Source organism: Schistocerca cancellata, chromosome 5 (assembly GCF_023864275.1).
Source record: "Schistocerca cancellata isolate TAMUIC-IGC-003103 chromosome 5, iqSchCanc2.1, whole genome shotgun sequence".
NCBI classification, from domain to species: domain Eukaryota; kingdom Metazoa; phylum Arthropoda; class Insecta; order Orthoptera; family Acrididae; genus Schistocerca; species Schistocerca cancellata.
Genome location: NC_064630.1, coordinates 376,744,501 through 376,756,569, shown reverse-complemented (window position 1 = coordinate 376,756,569; position 12,069 = coordinate 376,744,501). Strand labels below are relative to the sequence as shown.

General features: G+C 43.2%; 1 protein-coding gene across 1 annotated transcript in view; it reads left to right on the top strand.

The window, feature by feature from the left end:
- The window catches only part of LOC126188548 (nascent polypeptide-associated complex subunit alpha, muscle-specific form-like), an 85,259-nt gene that overhangs the window by 66,919 nt on the left and 6,271 nt on the right, over window positions 1-12,069 (top strand). Inside the window, exon 5 of the mRNA XM_049930147.1 lies at window positions 11,486-12,044. Coding sequence (XP_049786104.1) covers window positions 11,486-12,044 — 559 coding nt within the window. The remainder of the gene's footprint in view (window positions 1-11,485; window positions 12,045-12,069) is intronic.

Genomic DNA, 12,069 nt, shown 5'->3' with positions numbered 1-12,069 from the left:
CAGAGATGCAACTGTTTTGATGTTGTGCCCTTCACACTTTACTTCACAGACCTCGCAGACGATATCTGAGACCTCTGTTCGCATCCTCAAAAGCTTGTATTGCCACCTCTTGCACCAATGACGACATTTCAGGCACGCTTTTCATTAATGTGGTAATGTCCAGTTGAATCATATCCCATCCTTCCAGGAGGGCGTTCCATAGGTCCTGTAGGGTCACTGGATAATGCTGACGGGCTCTTTTCTCCAGTCGGTCCCAAACATCCTCAGTAGGATTCAAATCAGTGCTTGGAGCAGGCCAACCCATAGCATGAATCTCTGTTTCATCCAAGAACTCTTGCAGAATTCTCGCAACACGTTGGCGTGCATTGTCGTGCATTGGTGTAAGTAAAATTATCACCAATAAATGAAGCGAAAGGCACAACATGCTCCAGAAGGATTTCCTCGACATACCGATATTCGGTAAGACTACCATGCTCCACGAAGACCAAATCCGTCCTTGCAGCTGTATTGATTCCTGCCCGCACCATCAGAGAACTGGATGAAAATGTGCAATGGGAATACCTTTCCCCTGGCCTTCTCCAGACCCTCTCTCCTCCGTCAGGTGATCGGATACCAAATCGCGACTCATCGGTGGACAACACTTGATCCCATTGTTGAACTGACCAGCCAAGATGTTTCCTTGTGAAACGTAGTTGAGCTGTGCAGTGCTCTCTGGCGAGTTCCGGACCTGCAACAGGTCTCCTGGATTGAAGATTAGCTTCTTACACTCTTCTTCGAACGGGTTCTCACTAACATTGGCCCCTCGAACCTGGGGACTCGTTTTCGTGCTTCAATAGCGATGATGTTACGGCTGCAGAGAGGTTTAAGTGGTAAGAAGTGGTTACCTCTCTTCGATGATGCTCTTCTCGGGCCTGTTTTTGGTCTCCTTGCAAATCCTCCAGTTTTCCTGTACATGCGTACGCTTCTGGAAGTCGTTAAATGTGTAGTCGTCACACTTCTGCGACGTAATGCATGCTGCGGACAGCTTCCACCAAAGCAACAGCTTTTGTGGCTTGTTCAGGGCTTAACGGCATGTTTAATGTAGAAAGTTGATTGCGACAATCGCAGAAAGACCCTACAAACACGTGTGATTGAAAAGGGAACAATTGAGGATACAACAATAAGCGCTACAAGATCGGGAAAACATTAACCGCCTCACATTCAGTGATGTGTTTTCCAGTTGCGCGAGAAACAACAGTTGAGGCTGCTGCAATAAACTATTAGAATTTCATAGTTTACTCGCAAGGCAATGCCAATAACACATCCCTCCTCAAAAAATTGGTTGACGCGCTTGATTAAATAGATAATTACACAATTATTAAACATCATTTATTTGGTGTTGCGTTTCTCGTGCCGGTCAGTGTATTTTTGGTTCCGCGCACAACTAAAATTTCATTCGTATGCATTATCAATAAACACAAAAGTTTATATCTTCATGCATGTTCTGAAGGTCGTAGATTAGTCCTTACAGTAGACACAGATGAATGATTACAGATATGTAAGAGCTACAGAAAAGTGATAATTGTAAATTTAGATTGTCCCACGAATCAGTAAACAATTCAAATGTTTCTAGCCCAATCAGTCCGACGAAGTCATGCAGTCGATTATATAAACTGCCCATAGATATTCGCAAATATAATATCTAATTATTTGAGTGTGGCATCTAAGTGCATTTCAATTTTGATTTGCATAACGTTATTTCTAAACATTTAATAATTAATCACAAATACGTAGTCCTCCTATACGAGGTGCAACGGGTATAAGTGCAGATATTTTGGTATGTGGTGCCTTAATATGTACACACATCAGTGTGTTGTCTGTTCTTTCTCTGCGTAGAATAGTCTTCCTACAAACACGTCACAAACTTTACTACGTGATGTTTTCTGAATGGTCATAATTTCACCACAAAGTGGATAGCATAGACTAACCGTTACATGTCCAAGCATCCACATTTCAAAACCTGACCTGCTGCTCAGGGGAAAATAATGGCTTGCTCTTTCCACGTGTATTTGGAAATAGTACCCAACCTAAAAACATATAACTTGCAGTAACTGTAATTATTTGTATGAAAATAACGTAAATACTGATTTAATGTTGTTCAATACACCGACCTCAGTCAACAACAGCATTTATAATAATTACAACATATATATTTGATGGAATCTGGGGTTGCCAACAGGAATTCCTCGAAACCCCCTCTACATGGTCCGGCGCTGCATTCTTTCCTCATATTTTGAATAGTCTGCCTCGGCGCACCACAGCCACTTGCTGGTGAGGACAGCATTCTCCATTTAAGAAGTGAATCTCCACATTCATAATGTCGCATTCTCAGTCTGTTGAGAGTTGCCAAAAGATTGTGGGGTTGAGCAAAGCCAGGGACTCTCTCAGGAATACAACGGTCATGATACTGGTGTATTTTGGAGCCATTTTCTCTTACAGAAATTAGTTAACTTAATCTCAGTGAGACTGTATGCAAATGCAAGAGGGAGATGTCTCGAACGATGTCTTTTGATTCTGATACCAGGGATGTCAGAATGCTGCCGTAATCCACTGTTAGCTAGCATTTTGTTGTATTCCCTGACCAAGGCTTCATTCCTTCACACATTTGGGAATAGTATGTGACTCATGGCAGGCAGCCAGATGATGGGAGTAGACCTAATTGTTCCCAAAATGATGAGCATGGTATTATTAACTTGAAGATCAAGTTTGTTTACATGAGTACTTTTTAGCTGTTTCGGTGCACGGTATTCCACCACAGAGTGCACCAAGCTCAATGCATAACTCCGCAGAGTTGTCGCTGATGATCTCCACGTGATGCACAAAGTTTTGAACGAGATTATTTATTTCTTGTCCGCAGCATAGTAGGAGTTTTCTTGAAGCAGGATTTAAAAGAGATGGTTCTTTCTGTCGCGACACCCAGTAAATTGCCTCCTCATTGTGGTTACGGCATGTGTCATCAACATAGACTTCCAGAGCTCTATTGCATTGTTTCTAATTAAGGTGGAAGCAAATCACTTCTGTCTTAGCCTTCATCTTGGAAAGTATTCAGCCAGTGCATAAAAATCAGATATCAGAATTTCTTCCATAGTATCAAAACGAGTGTGCTTTGTGGCCATGGGCCAGAGTCAGCATAGCCAAATTTTTCACAATGTGTTTCTGGCATGCCGACAATGTAAAGGCTAACACCTTGTGGTAAGCCATTCTGGAGGAATTTCTGGCTACTGAGTTTGTTTCCCACGATGATCCGGAGCTTTCTGTTATCAGTCATCTTGTCAATAAGCTCTCTAACATTTTCGCGTGTGGTTATCTTCATAAGTTTATAGAGGTAGTAGGGTTGGGTTGTCTTGGGGAGGAGACCAAAAAGCGAGGTCATCGGTCTCATCGGATTAGGGAAGGACAGGGAAGGAAGTCGGCCGTGCGCTTTCAAAAGAACCAGGTAGTAGGATTTTTCTCCATGCAGTATAGCAGATCAATAAAAGCCACTGATATTTTCAACGTCTCTTGAAAACCCGCTTCAGAATGTGATGCGAGAGTCAGGACTTGGTCTGCACAGCTTCAATTGGGGCAAAAGCCGGCTTATTCTACACGGATAGCCGCGAGTACTGTTTAACCAATACTGTTAAGCAGTACTCGTTCCAGAAATTTATATTTATATTTATTCTAAGCAGTGAAATGGGACCATAACTTTGCGCATGTTCTCCATGTTTACCTGGCTTTAGGAGAACAATTATGTTGACACATTTAAGTTCTTGGAGCATGTTTTCCGTCTTTAGTCGTGAGGTTAAGAATTATGGTAACCATGTTTTCATATATATACCAAGGTAAGAAATTCTGGGAAGATGTCACTAAAGCTAGGAGCTTCACCAGCTTCTGTGTCCTTTATTGTTGCTGGAATCTCTTCAGGGGTGATGTTGCAGGTATATTTAGTGTTTAATCCGGCTGTTGCATTTAGTTTCTTGAATTCTCATTTAATAAGTGTTGTGGTCTCTCGGTAATTTCTACTTCTGATGTTTTGACAATGTGCGAAGCTATTTTCTTTGGAATTGTGAGGCTATGTTCTCCTTCTAATTTTTGAAGCAGGGAACATGCTTTTCTACTAGATCTTTTGAAATGCATCGTCTGAGAATATATATATTGCGTTGTTGAAACTTCTTATAGCTGACAACAAATGAAGGAATCATGCTCAGGCATTTGTCAAGGTCTTCAGAGAAAGCATTCCAATTAGATTTTTGTAGGTTCCACCTAGGTTGAGGAATTGAGGTTATCAGTGAGATATTTGTGCCGATTTCTACTAGAGCTGGACGGTGTCGACTATCAGGGATACATGACAGAGTATTCCGAGTTGCGCTGGCCAAGCGATGCTTTTCATAAGCTGTGACAAAACATAAATCTGCATCATGCTTTTGTTTCCAATCTGCTGGCGTGAAAGAAACGCGATCTTTAGTATCGAAAATAAGACGGATGTTGCTTTCTTATGCCCAGGTACCTTGAGTACCTCTATCGGTTCTCCCTTCTATTCCAGTCTCGTATTGTTCGTGGAAAGAAGGATTGTCGGTATGCTTCTGTGTGGGCTCTAATCTCTCTGATTTTATCCTCATGGTCTCTTCGTGAGATATACGTAGGAGGGAGCAATATACTGCTTGAATCTTCGGTGAATGTATGTTCTCGAAACTTTAACAAAAGCCCATACCGAGCTACTGAGCGTCTCTCCTGCAGAGTCTTCCACTGGAGTTTATCTATCATCTCCGTAACGCTTTCGCGATTACTAAACAATCCTGTAACGAAGCGCGCTGCTCTCCGTTGGATCTTCTCTACCTCTTCTATCAACACTATCTGGTACGGATCACACACTGCTGAGCAGTATTAAAGCAGTGGGCGAACAAGCGTACTGTAACCTACTTCCTTTGTTTTCGGATTGCATATCCTTAGGATTCTTCCAATGAATCTCAGTCTGGCATCTGCTTTATCGACGATCAACTTTATATGATCATTCCATTTTAAATCACTCCTAATGCGTACTCCCAGATAATTTATGGAATTAACTACTTCCAGTTGCTGACCTGCTATTTTGTAGCTAAATGAAAAGGGATCTATCTTTCTATGTATTCGCAGCACATTACACTTGTCTACATTGAGATTCAATTGCCATTCCCTGTACCATGCGCCAATTCGCTGCAGATCCTCCTGCATATCAGTAAAATTTTCCATTGTCACAACCTCTCGATATACCACAGCATCATCTGCAAAAAGCCTCAGTGAACTTCCGATGTCATCCACAAGGTCATTTTGTATATTGTGAGTAGCAACGGTCCTACGACACTCTCCTGCGGCACACCTGATGATCTTCATTATCTGTATGAGTTGCCCGTATAACAACTTCGTCGATATTGTCCTCATTCAATGTTTATGTAGAATTTAGAATTTTGTTATATTTAATACCTTCAATGTTCAGTTTACTATTTGAATGTTTGGTTCAAGTTTTCTATTTGTTTGGCCCTGAAAAGGGCTTCTGACGTAATGTTGAGTCATTCCTTCTAAGTCTGTTATGTACTTCTCGTATTACCAGCAGATCTAGAAAGATTGTCTGGCAACTAATTGTGTTGCTTTCTAAGCAGCATCCAGGGGTTACGTATTGGGCACTCTGAGGTTTATACCTACGACGTGAAACAACATCGAATCCCACAAGTATAATTTAAAACCATTGATGATGCCTTGTGAATAAAACGCGAAACGGTTCTGTGTGTAAATTACACATCACAATTTATAGTTACTCAAGTAAACGCAATAAAATGATCAAGTTCGCAAGTGAGAACAGAACAGAAGCAAAACACAAGAAAATGTTCTGACGGTCATATATAATCCCCTTGTTGAAATTTCCATGCAGATTAATACTGTGTGTCAGAACAGGGCTCGAACCTAGGACCTTTGCTTCGCGGGCAAGCACTTTACTAACACGACCCGATCTCACAGCTTTACTTCTACCAATACCTCATCTCCCACCTTCCCAATTTCACAGAAGTTTTCCTGCGTAGCTTGCAAGAGCAGCACTCCTGTGATATTGCGAAGACAGGGCTTAGCCAACTTTTTTAATTTGCCAGCGAGATTCATATAGCTCACACTCTGCTGCAGAGAGAAAATTTGTTCTTGAAACATCCTCCAGTCTGTGGCTAGGCCATGTCTCCGCAATATCCTTTGTTGCATGAGTGCTAGTCCTGCAAGTCATGAAGGAGAGCTACTGTGAAGTTTGGAAGGTAGGAGATCAGGTATTGGTGGAACAATGGCTTTGAGGAGGCCCAATGAGTCATGCTTGCGTAGCTCAGTCGGTAGAGCATTTACTGGCAAAAGGCAAACGTCCCAGATTGGAGTTCTGTTCCGTCACACAGTTTTACTCTGCCAAGACGCTTCATATCGGCGCACTGCAGAGTGAAAATTCGTTGTGAAATTCCCTGGCTGTTTGCACAGATGTACGCATTACGATTACCCCTGACAGTAATTTTTTTGTTTGCCTGCTCATGAACAATATCTAGGTCGAATACAACTTCTGCTCTGATAACTCTCTCACCAGTAGAACATTCCTCCTTTATACCCTGCCCACCTCTTTAAGAAAATGCTGTTTTATAGGCTTACCTGGTAATATTAGTAATTCTGGGAACAACAGTTTGATTTACAAAACATTGTTTTAGGGAATGTACCTGGGTATATGCGTACTGAAATGAGAGCATTTGACGCAGACACGCACCATGGTTGAAAATATTTGCTGTCTTTCATTGTGTTGCAACTTTATTGATCAGCAGTCTAAGACATGGTACAGTGCCTCACAGAATAACTAAAGCATCCGGAAGGGGAGGAGGAAAAGAGATGAAATTTCACGGTTTCAGCTGGTATGTGATGTTACTGCAGTGATTACAAAATCTAGTATGAGCCAGCTTAGGAGAATGACGTTGCACACCTGTATCCTGCATGCAGGCAGTGATTCGGTACGGAACGGGGTCATAAAGCCTTGGTACCCCATCCTAAGGCACACTGGTCCAAAGTGGTTGTTCAGTGGTGGTTGATATAGTGGTTAGTGGCACTGGGATAGAGTTGAACTCCGAGCTGGTCCCACACGTGTTGTGTTGGGGACAGATTTATTGATCTTGCTGGCCATGTAAGTGCTTGAACATCACGCAGACAGTTCATAGAGAAACGTGTTTGTGTGTGGACGAGTATTATCCCGTTGAAAAGTAGCACGACGATACTGTCGCACGCGGCGTAATACATGAAGAAGCAGCATTCTCGTGACACAACGTTGTACCCTCAGATTTTCCGCAGTCACTACCAGCCACGACATATAGGCACATTCGATGGATCTCCACACCATGACGTCTGGAGTAACTGAACTGTGTCTCTCCAAAACACTGGGGGAACGAACTTGTCCCTAGGTGTCCGACATACTCGCATACAATGATCATCTGGGGCAGTGCAGATCCACGATTCATCGCTGAACACAATGCTACGCCATTCATTAGCAGTCCTTGCTTCCGGGTCACGACATCGCTCCGTACGCAGCCGCTTGTGTTGTGATATCAGCAGCTGCGCACGCATGGCACGGTAATTCCCTAATCCGGTTGCTAGCAATCTCCGACAAATGTTGTGGGACGATACAGAATGTTATTTTAATGAATACAACAACCAGCCACTTTATTATGTAGTTTTGTTTCAGGTTATACGCGTTTCGGACTTTCAGCCATCTTCATTTAGCGTAATACATGTTTGAATTTTTAGTTATTACATAGTTACAACATCGACAGGAAATTGGATGCTGCAGCAGCCCTGTACAAAATAATTTTTTTCGGCTACTACACTTAGCGAGTGGCATATTTACGATGTACTGCTGTTTAGGTGTACTACTCTGCTTGTTGTCTGTCCGATTTTTGCTTTTATGGATGTGGCCCAAACACTTCTTTACTTCTGTTTTGCAGAAAAGCAGCCCTGCATCCACAATGGCTGCCGACTGACATATTTGTTTACATCCAAAAAATACATATGCTCAATGATTATTTTTTGCTTACAGTTTCTGTTATGGTCAGAGGTTATATTTTGCTTAATCAAAATTTAATGTTTGACTACATGTATTTTTCGGACGTAAAAAAAGATGTCAGTTGGCAATATGGCTGATACTGGGTTCGTTTTATGCAAAATAGCAATAAAAACATGTTTGGGCCCCATCTATAATCGCAAAAATTTCATTTGTTATTTAGTACAGGGCAGCTGCAGGATTCAGCACGCTGTCGATCTTGTAACTACGTACTGACTGAAGACTCAAAGATGTATTACCCAAATTGAAGACGGGTGAAAGCCCAAAACGCGTATTAGTTTAAGTAAAAATGCATAACAAAGTAGGTGGTTGCTGTGATTATTAAAGTAATGTAATCCACAGCGGCGTACGTCAACAGTTAGTAAAACAGATAAACTTGTGACATAGAGTGTTGCAGCGAGTTCTTGGATGGCGGGGGCAGCTTGGTGCACAATACGCCGATATTCACTTGTGGTGGTCAGATATGGTCGACCGCAACCTTCGCAATCAATAAGATTGCCATGAGATTCCCATGCTTTCCATCGTGAGCCCACTATACAACCGAATCCCCCCAATACATTGATATCGCACGATTCAACCAGCCGCTCATATGGAGACTCACAATGTGACCCATATCATACTCGGTCAGCTGCTGGTAACGCTATCATACAAGTATGCAACACCTCCATGCCCTTCTCAGTGATCATTCAATTTATGTTGTTAACGGCCCTTGTACGCCCTACCAGGTCTGGTAAAATCAGAGACAACCTGCTCGACGTCTTGGCACTCATATATGATGTGTTCCAGTGTCCGCATAAGGACGCCACAGACACACTCCGATGTTCATCTTCTAAGTATTCGATGCAAATACACCGTGTATGGATCAAGACCGGCGAGAAAATGTATTAGTCTGTATGATGGAGCCAATATTTTCTGTTTCAATCTTTCTTTGACGTCTGGACGAAAGGCGTGAACCCATCGTCCTGTGTCGGAAGCATCCAGTTGACTCCGCCAAACTTCCGATGTTGTTTTCTTTTAGGTCCTTTGTTGTATCCTGGTAACATCACTAAACACAGTACAAAAGCACTCTGGTGACTGTTTAACCAGTCACAGGGAACTGCAACTATAAACATTTGCATACCCGCCGAAGGTACGTACATGTACATTAGGGTGGCCCTTATTTTTATCTTTCTATAAATAGCTCCCACCTCCCTGTTTTGTTCCAATTAATAAAAAAGACGGTATGTGCAAAATTTCAGCTCAATCGGACAACTACAAGACGATTCTAATCGGTCATGAAGTTTGGAATTCTTGCTGTGTGAACTTTGTTACGAAATTTGCCATTGTTATTATTATTAAATAAAGCCGTATTATTAGAGATAACCCTCTTTCAAAATTGTAATTCTAATATTGTAGTACGTAATAAATATCTTAATTCTATTAATAGTGTAAGTATAGACACCTGTACTAGCCAGGTGGGGGTAAAAGTGGCCTCTGCCTATTATCTATCTTCTGCAGCCGTCATCAAATTTTTTAATTAGTGTTGAGGACGTGTTACGACTCACTGAAAGGGGCTGCTTCTGGAACTTTCCAAGACAAGGAACTCTTCAAGACATATAGAGTAACTTGGTAGAAACTCTGCAAACACACTACCTGGTTGGCAGCAATGAAGTAACTTATGATGTATGAGTTGTTATTCTTGAGTTTCATGAAAACATATATCTGCGCAGAAACAACCGCAAGATGATTACCGAGAACTGCTGGAGTTAACGATGACATTTCTTGGGGGCATTCCAAACAGTGGGATATTGTTTCGCATCCCAGGAGCTGTAACTGATTCTGGATGGATGGCAAAGCCCATATACGCATTCAAGTTATACATGATTCAAGATCAACTCCACTTGTCTGATACGGAGAAGGAGAACTCATTAACAGGAATATGTATTTTTCTCGTACACATGTACAAGCGAGACTGGTTTTCGTCAACAGGAGCAATAAAGGCACGTTACCATGATTTTCTATTCATGAGTGAACTGATAAATTGTAATGATATTGATCGAGTAATCAGTAAGGCTGCAACGAAACAATTATCAAATATCATTAGTACATACCTCCAGAAACTGGAGCTTTAGTTTTGTTTGATAACTATATCCGAAGAAAGGTCGAGGCAAATGTGGCTCAAGTTATCGTGGAATTAAGAAAAGATGAAGAAGAGTCAGAAGAAAAAATCAAGTGAAACGGTACATTTTGTACAAAGATGACCTCTCTTGTTTTAGGAATATTGACTTTCCCTCTTTTGTAACACCTCTTACGAAAACATTTTTTAAAAGATTTTCTATCAGAACCCATTTTTTCCACAAAGACCTTTGAAATATGGAGCGACGGCTCCCATTACAAAAGCGGAGTTCAGGAAGTTGAGCAGATGGTTATTCTGAATGATGGTGCAGAAAGAGGTGTCAAACTCATTCAAGATTACAGTAACAATCTCGTAAAAGACGCAACTGAGAAACAATGTGTTTTAAAGACGTTTGCTGGAGACTGTAAAAAATACTCAGCTGCTAATAACTCTTTTATTATGAATAAACATAATTCAGTCCTCATTAAGTTACATTATCTTTTGATTCTATAGAAATGAATGTCTAAAATGATTATTGTAAAAACGTTTCTCAAACTGAAAATGAAAAATAAATTTGATGTTTCTTACATTTTCGTGCTGTTTCTTGAATTCCTCGAATGAATTTTCAGACACAATGATTTTAAAAAATTGATGGGCTTGGTTGATTGTGGCCGACCGGAGTGGCCGAGCGGTTCTAGGCGCTACATTCTGGAACCGCGCGACCGCTACGGTCGCAGGTTCGAATCCTGCCTCGGGCATGGGTGTGTGTGATGTCCTTAGGTTAGTTAGGTTTAAGTAGTTCTAAGTTCTAGGGGACTGATGACCTCAGCAGTTAAGTCCCATAGTGCTCAGAGCCATTTGGTTGATTGCGTAATTACCGAAGCGAAAGACAAGTATACAGTGGAGATCAAGAAGAAAGCAATGACTTTTAACGGAAAAAGGTGCTGCGGATGCCATGATCCAACTTGAAGGCGTTTGATGGTCGTCTAGAATTTATTAGATTGTGATGGAATTTTTCACAGATTTTTTTGTCCATTGATACTAAAAGTGGGGGTGGGAGAAACAAAGCTCTAAACTTAAGAAAATTACATGCAAATAAGGGCTACCTAATGTACGTCAGCGCTAGACCATCTAATCTGGGTGCTTCAGTTTTTTTGTAAGGCAGTGTAGTTGTTAAAGCGAGCCTGATTTCTTACTGGTGTAGTGGGGAGTGGCGTTTCCTTCCTAAACTCGAGTGTGGGTCAGGGTTGAGGATCTGTTTCTGGTGGTGGCAGACGGCGGAAGAGATGGCCCAGGGCACGGCTCGCGTCCGCTTCGAGCGCAGCGTCAAATCCGCCCCCGCGCGCCGCCGCCTCCGCACGGCCAAGCTGCGGCTGGCGCGCCCCCGCGGAGACGAGGACTCTTCCGACGAGGTGGCCGACGGCGACGGCGACGCCGAAAAGCGGTCGCAGCTCGCCCCGCCGTCTGCGGCGGAGCCGGCGGCGCGGGAGGCGGCCGCGGACGCCAAGAAGGCGGGGGGCGGGCGCCGCGGCGGCGCCAGGGGCAGCGTCGACGTCGTCACCATGGTGTCGCTGCTCAGCCCCGAGCACAGCGACGCCGACGACAGCGACGGGCCCGCCGCCGCGGCTGCCTTCCTGGCCGCCACGCCCCGCGGCTGGCTAGAGCACGCCGCCGCCGTCGCCACCGCCGCCGCTGCCACGCCCGCGGCTGTCGACGCCGCCCCCGCACAGTCCGCGTCCCAGGCAGACGTCGGAGCGTCGTCTACCGCCTCTTCGGCTGGCGCGTCGTTGCAGCCGACGCGGGTCGTCTGCCTTCGAAAGTCTCCCAAAGCGGGTAAGTACCGCGTGCTTATAATGAA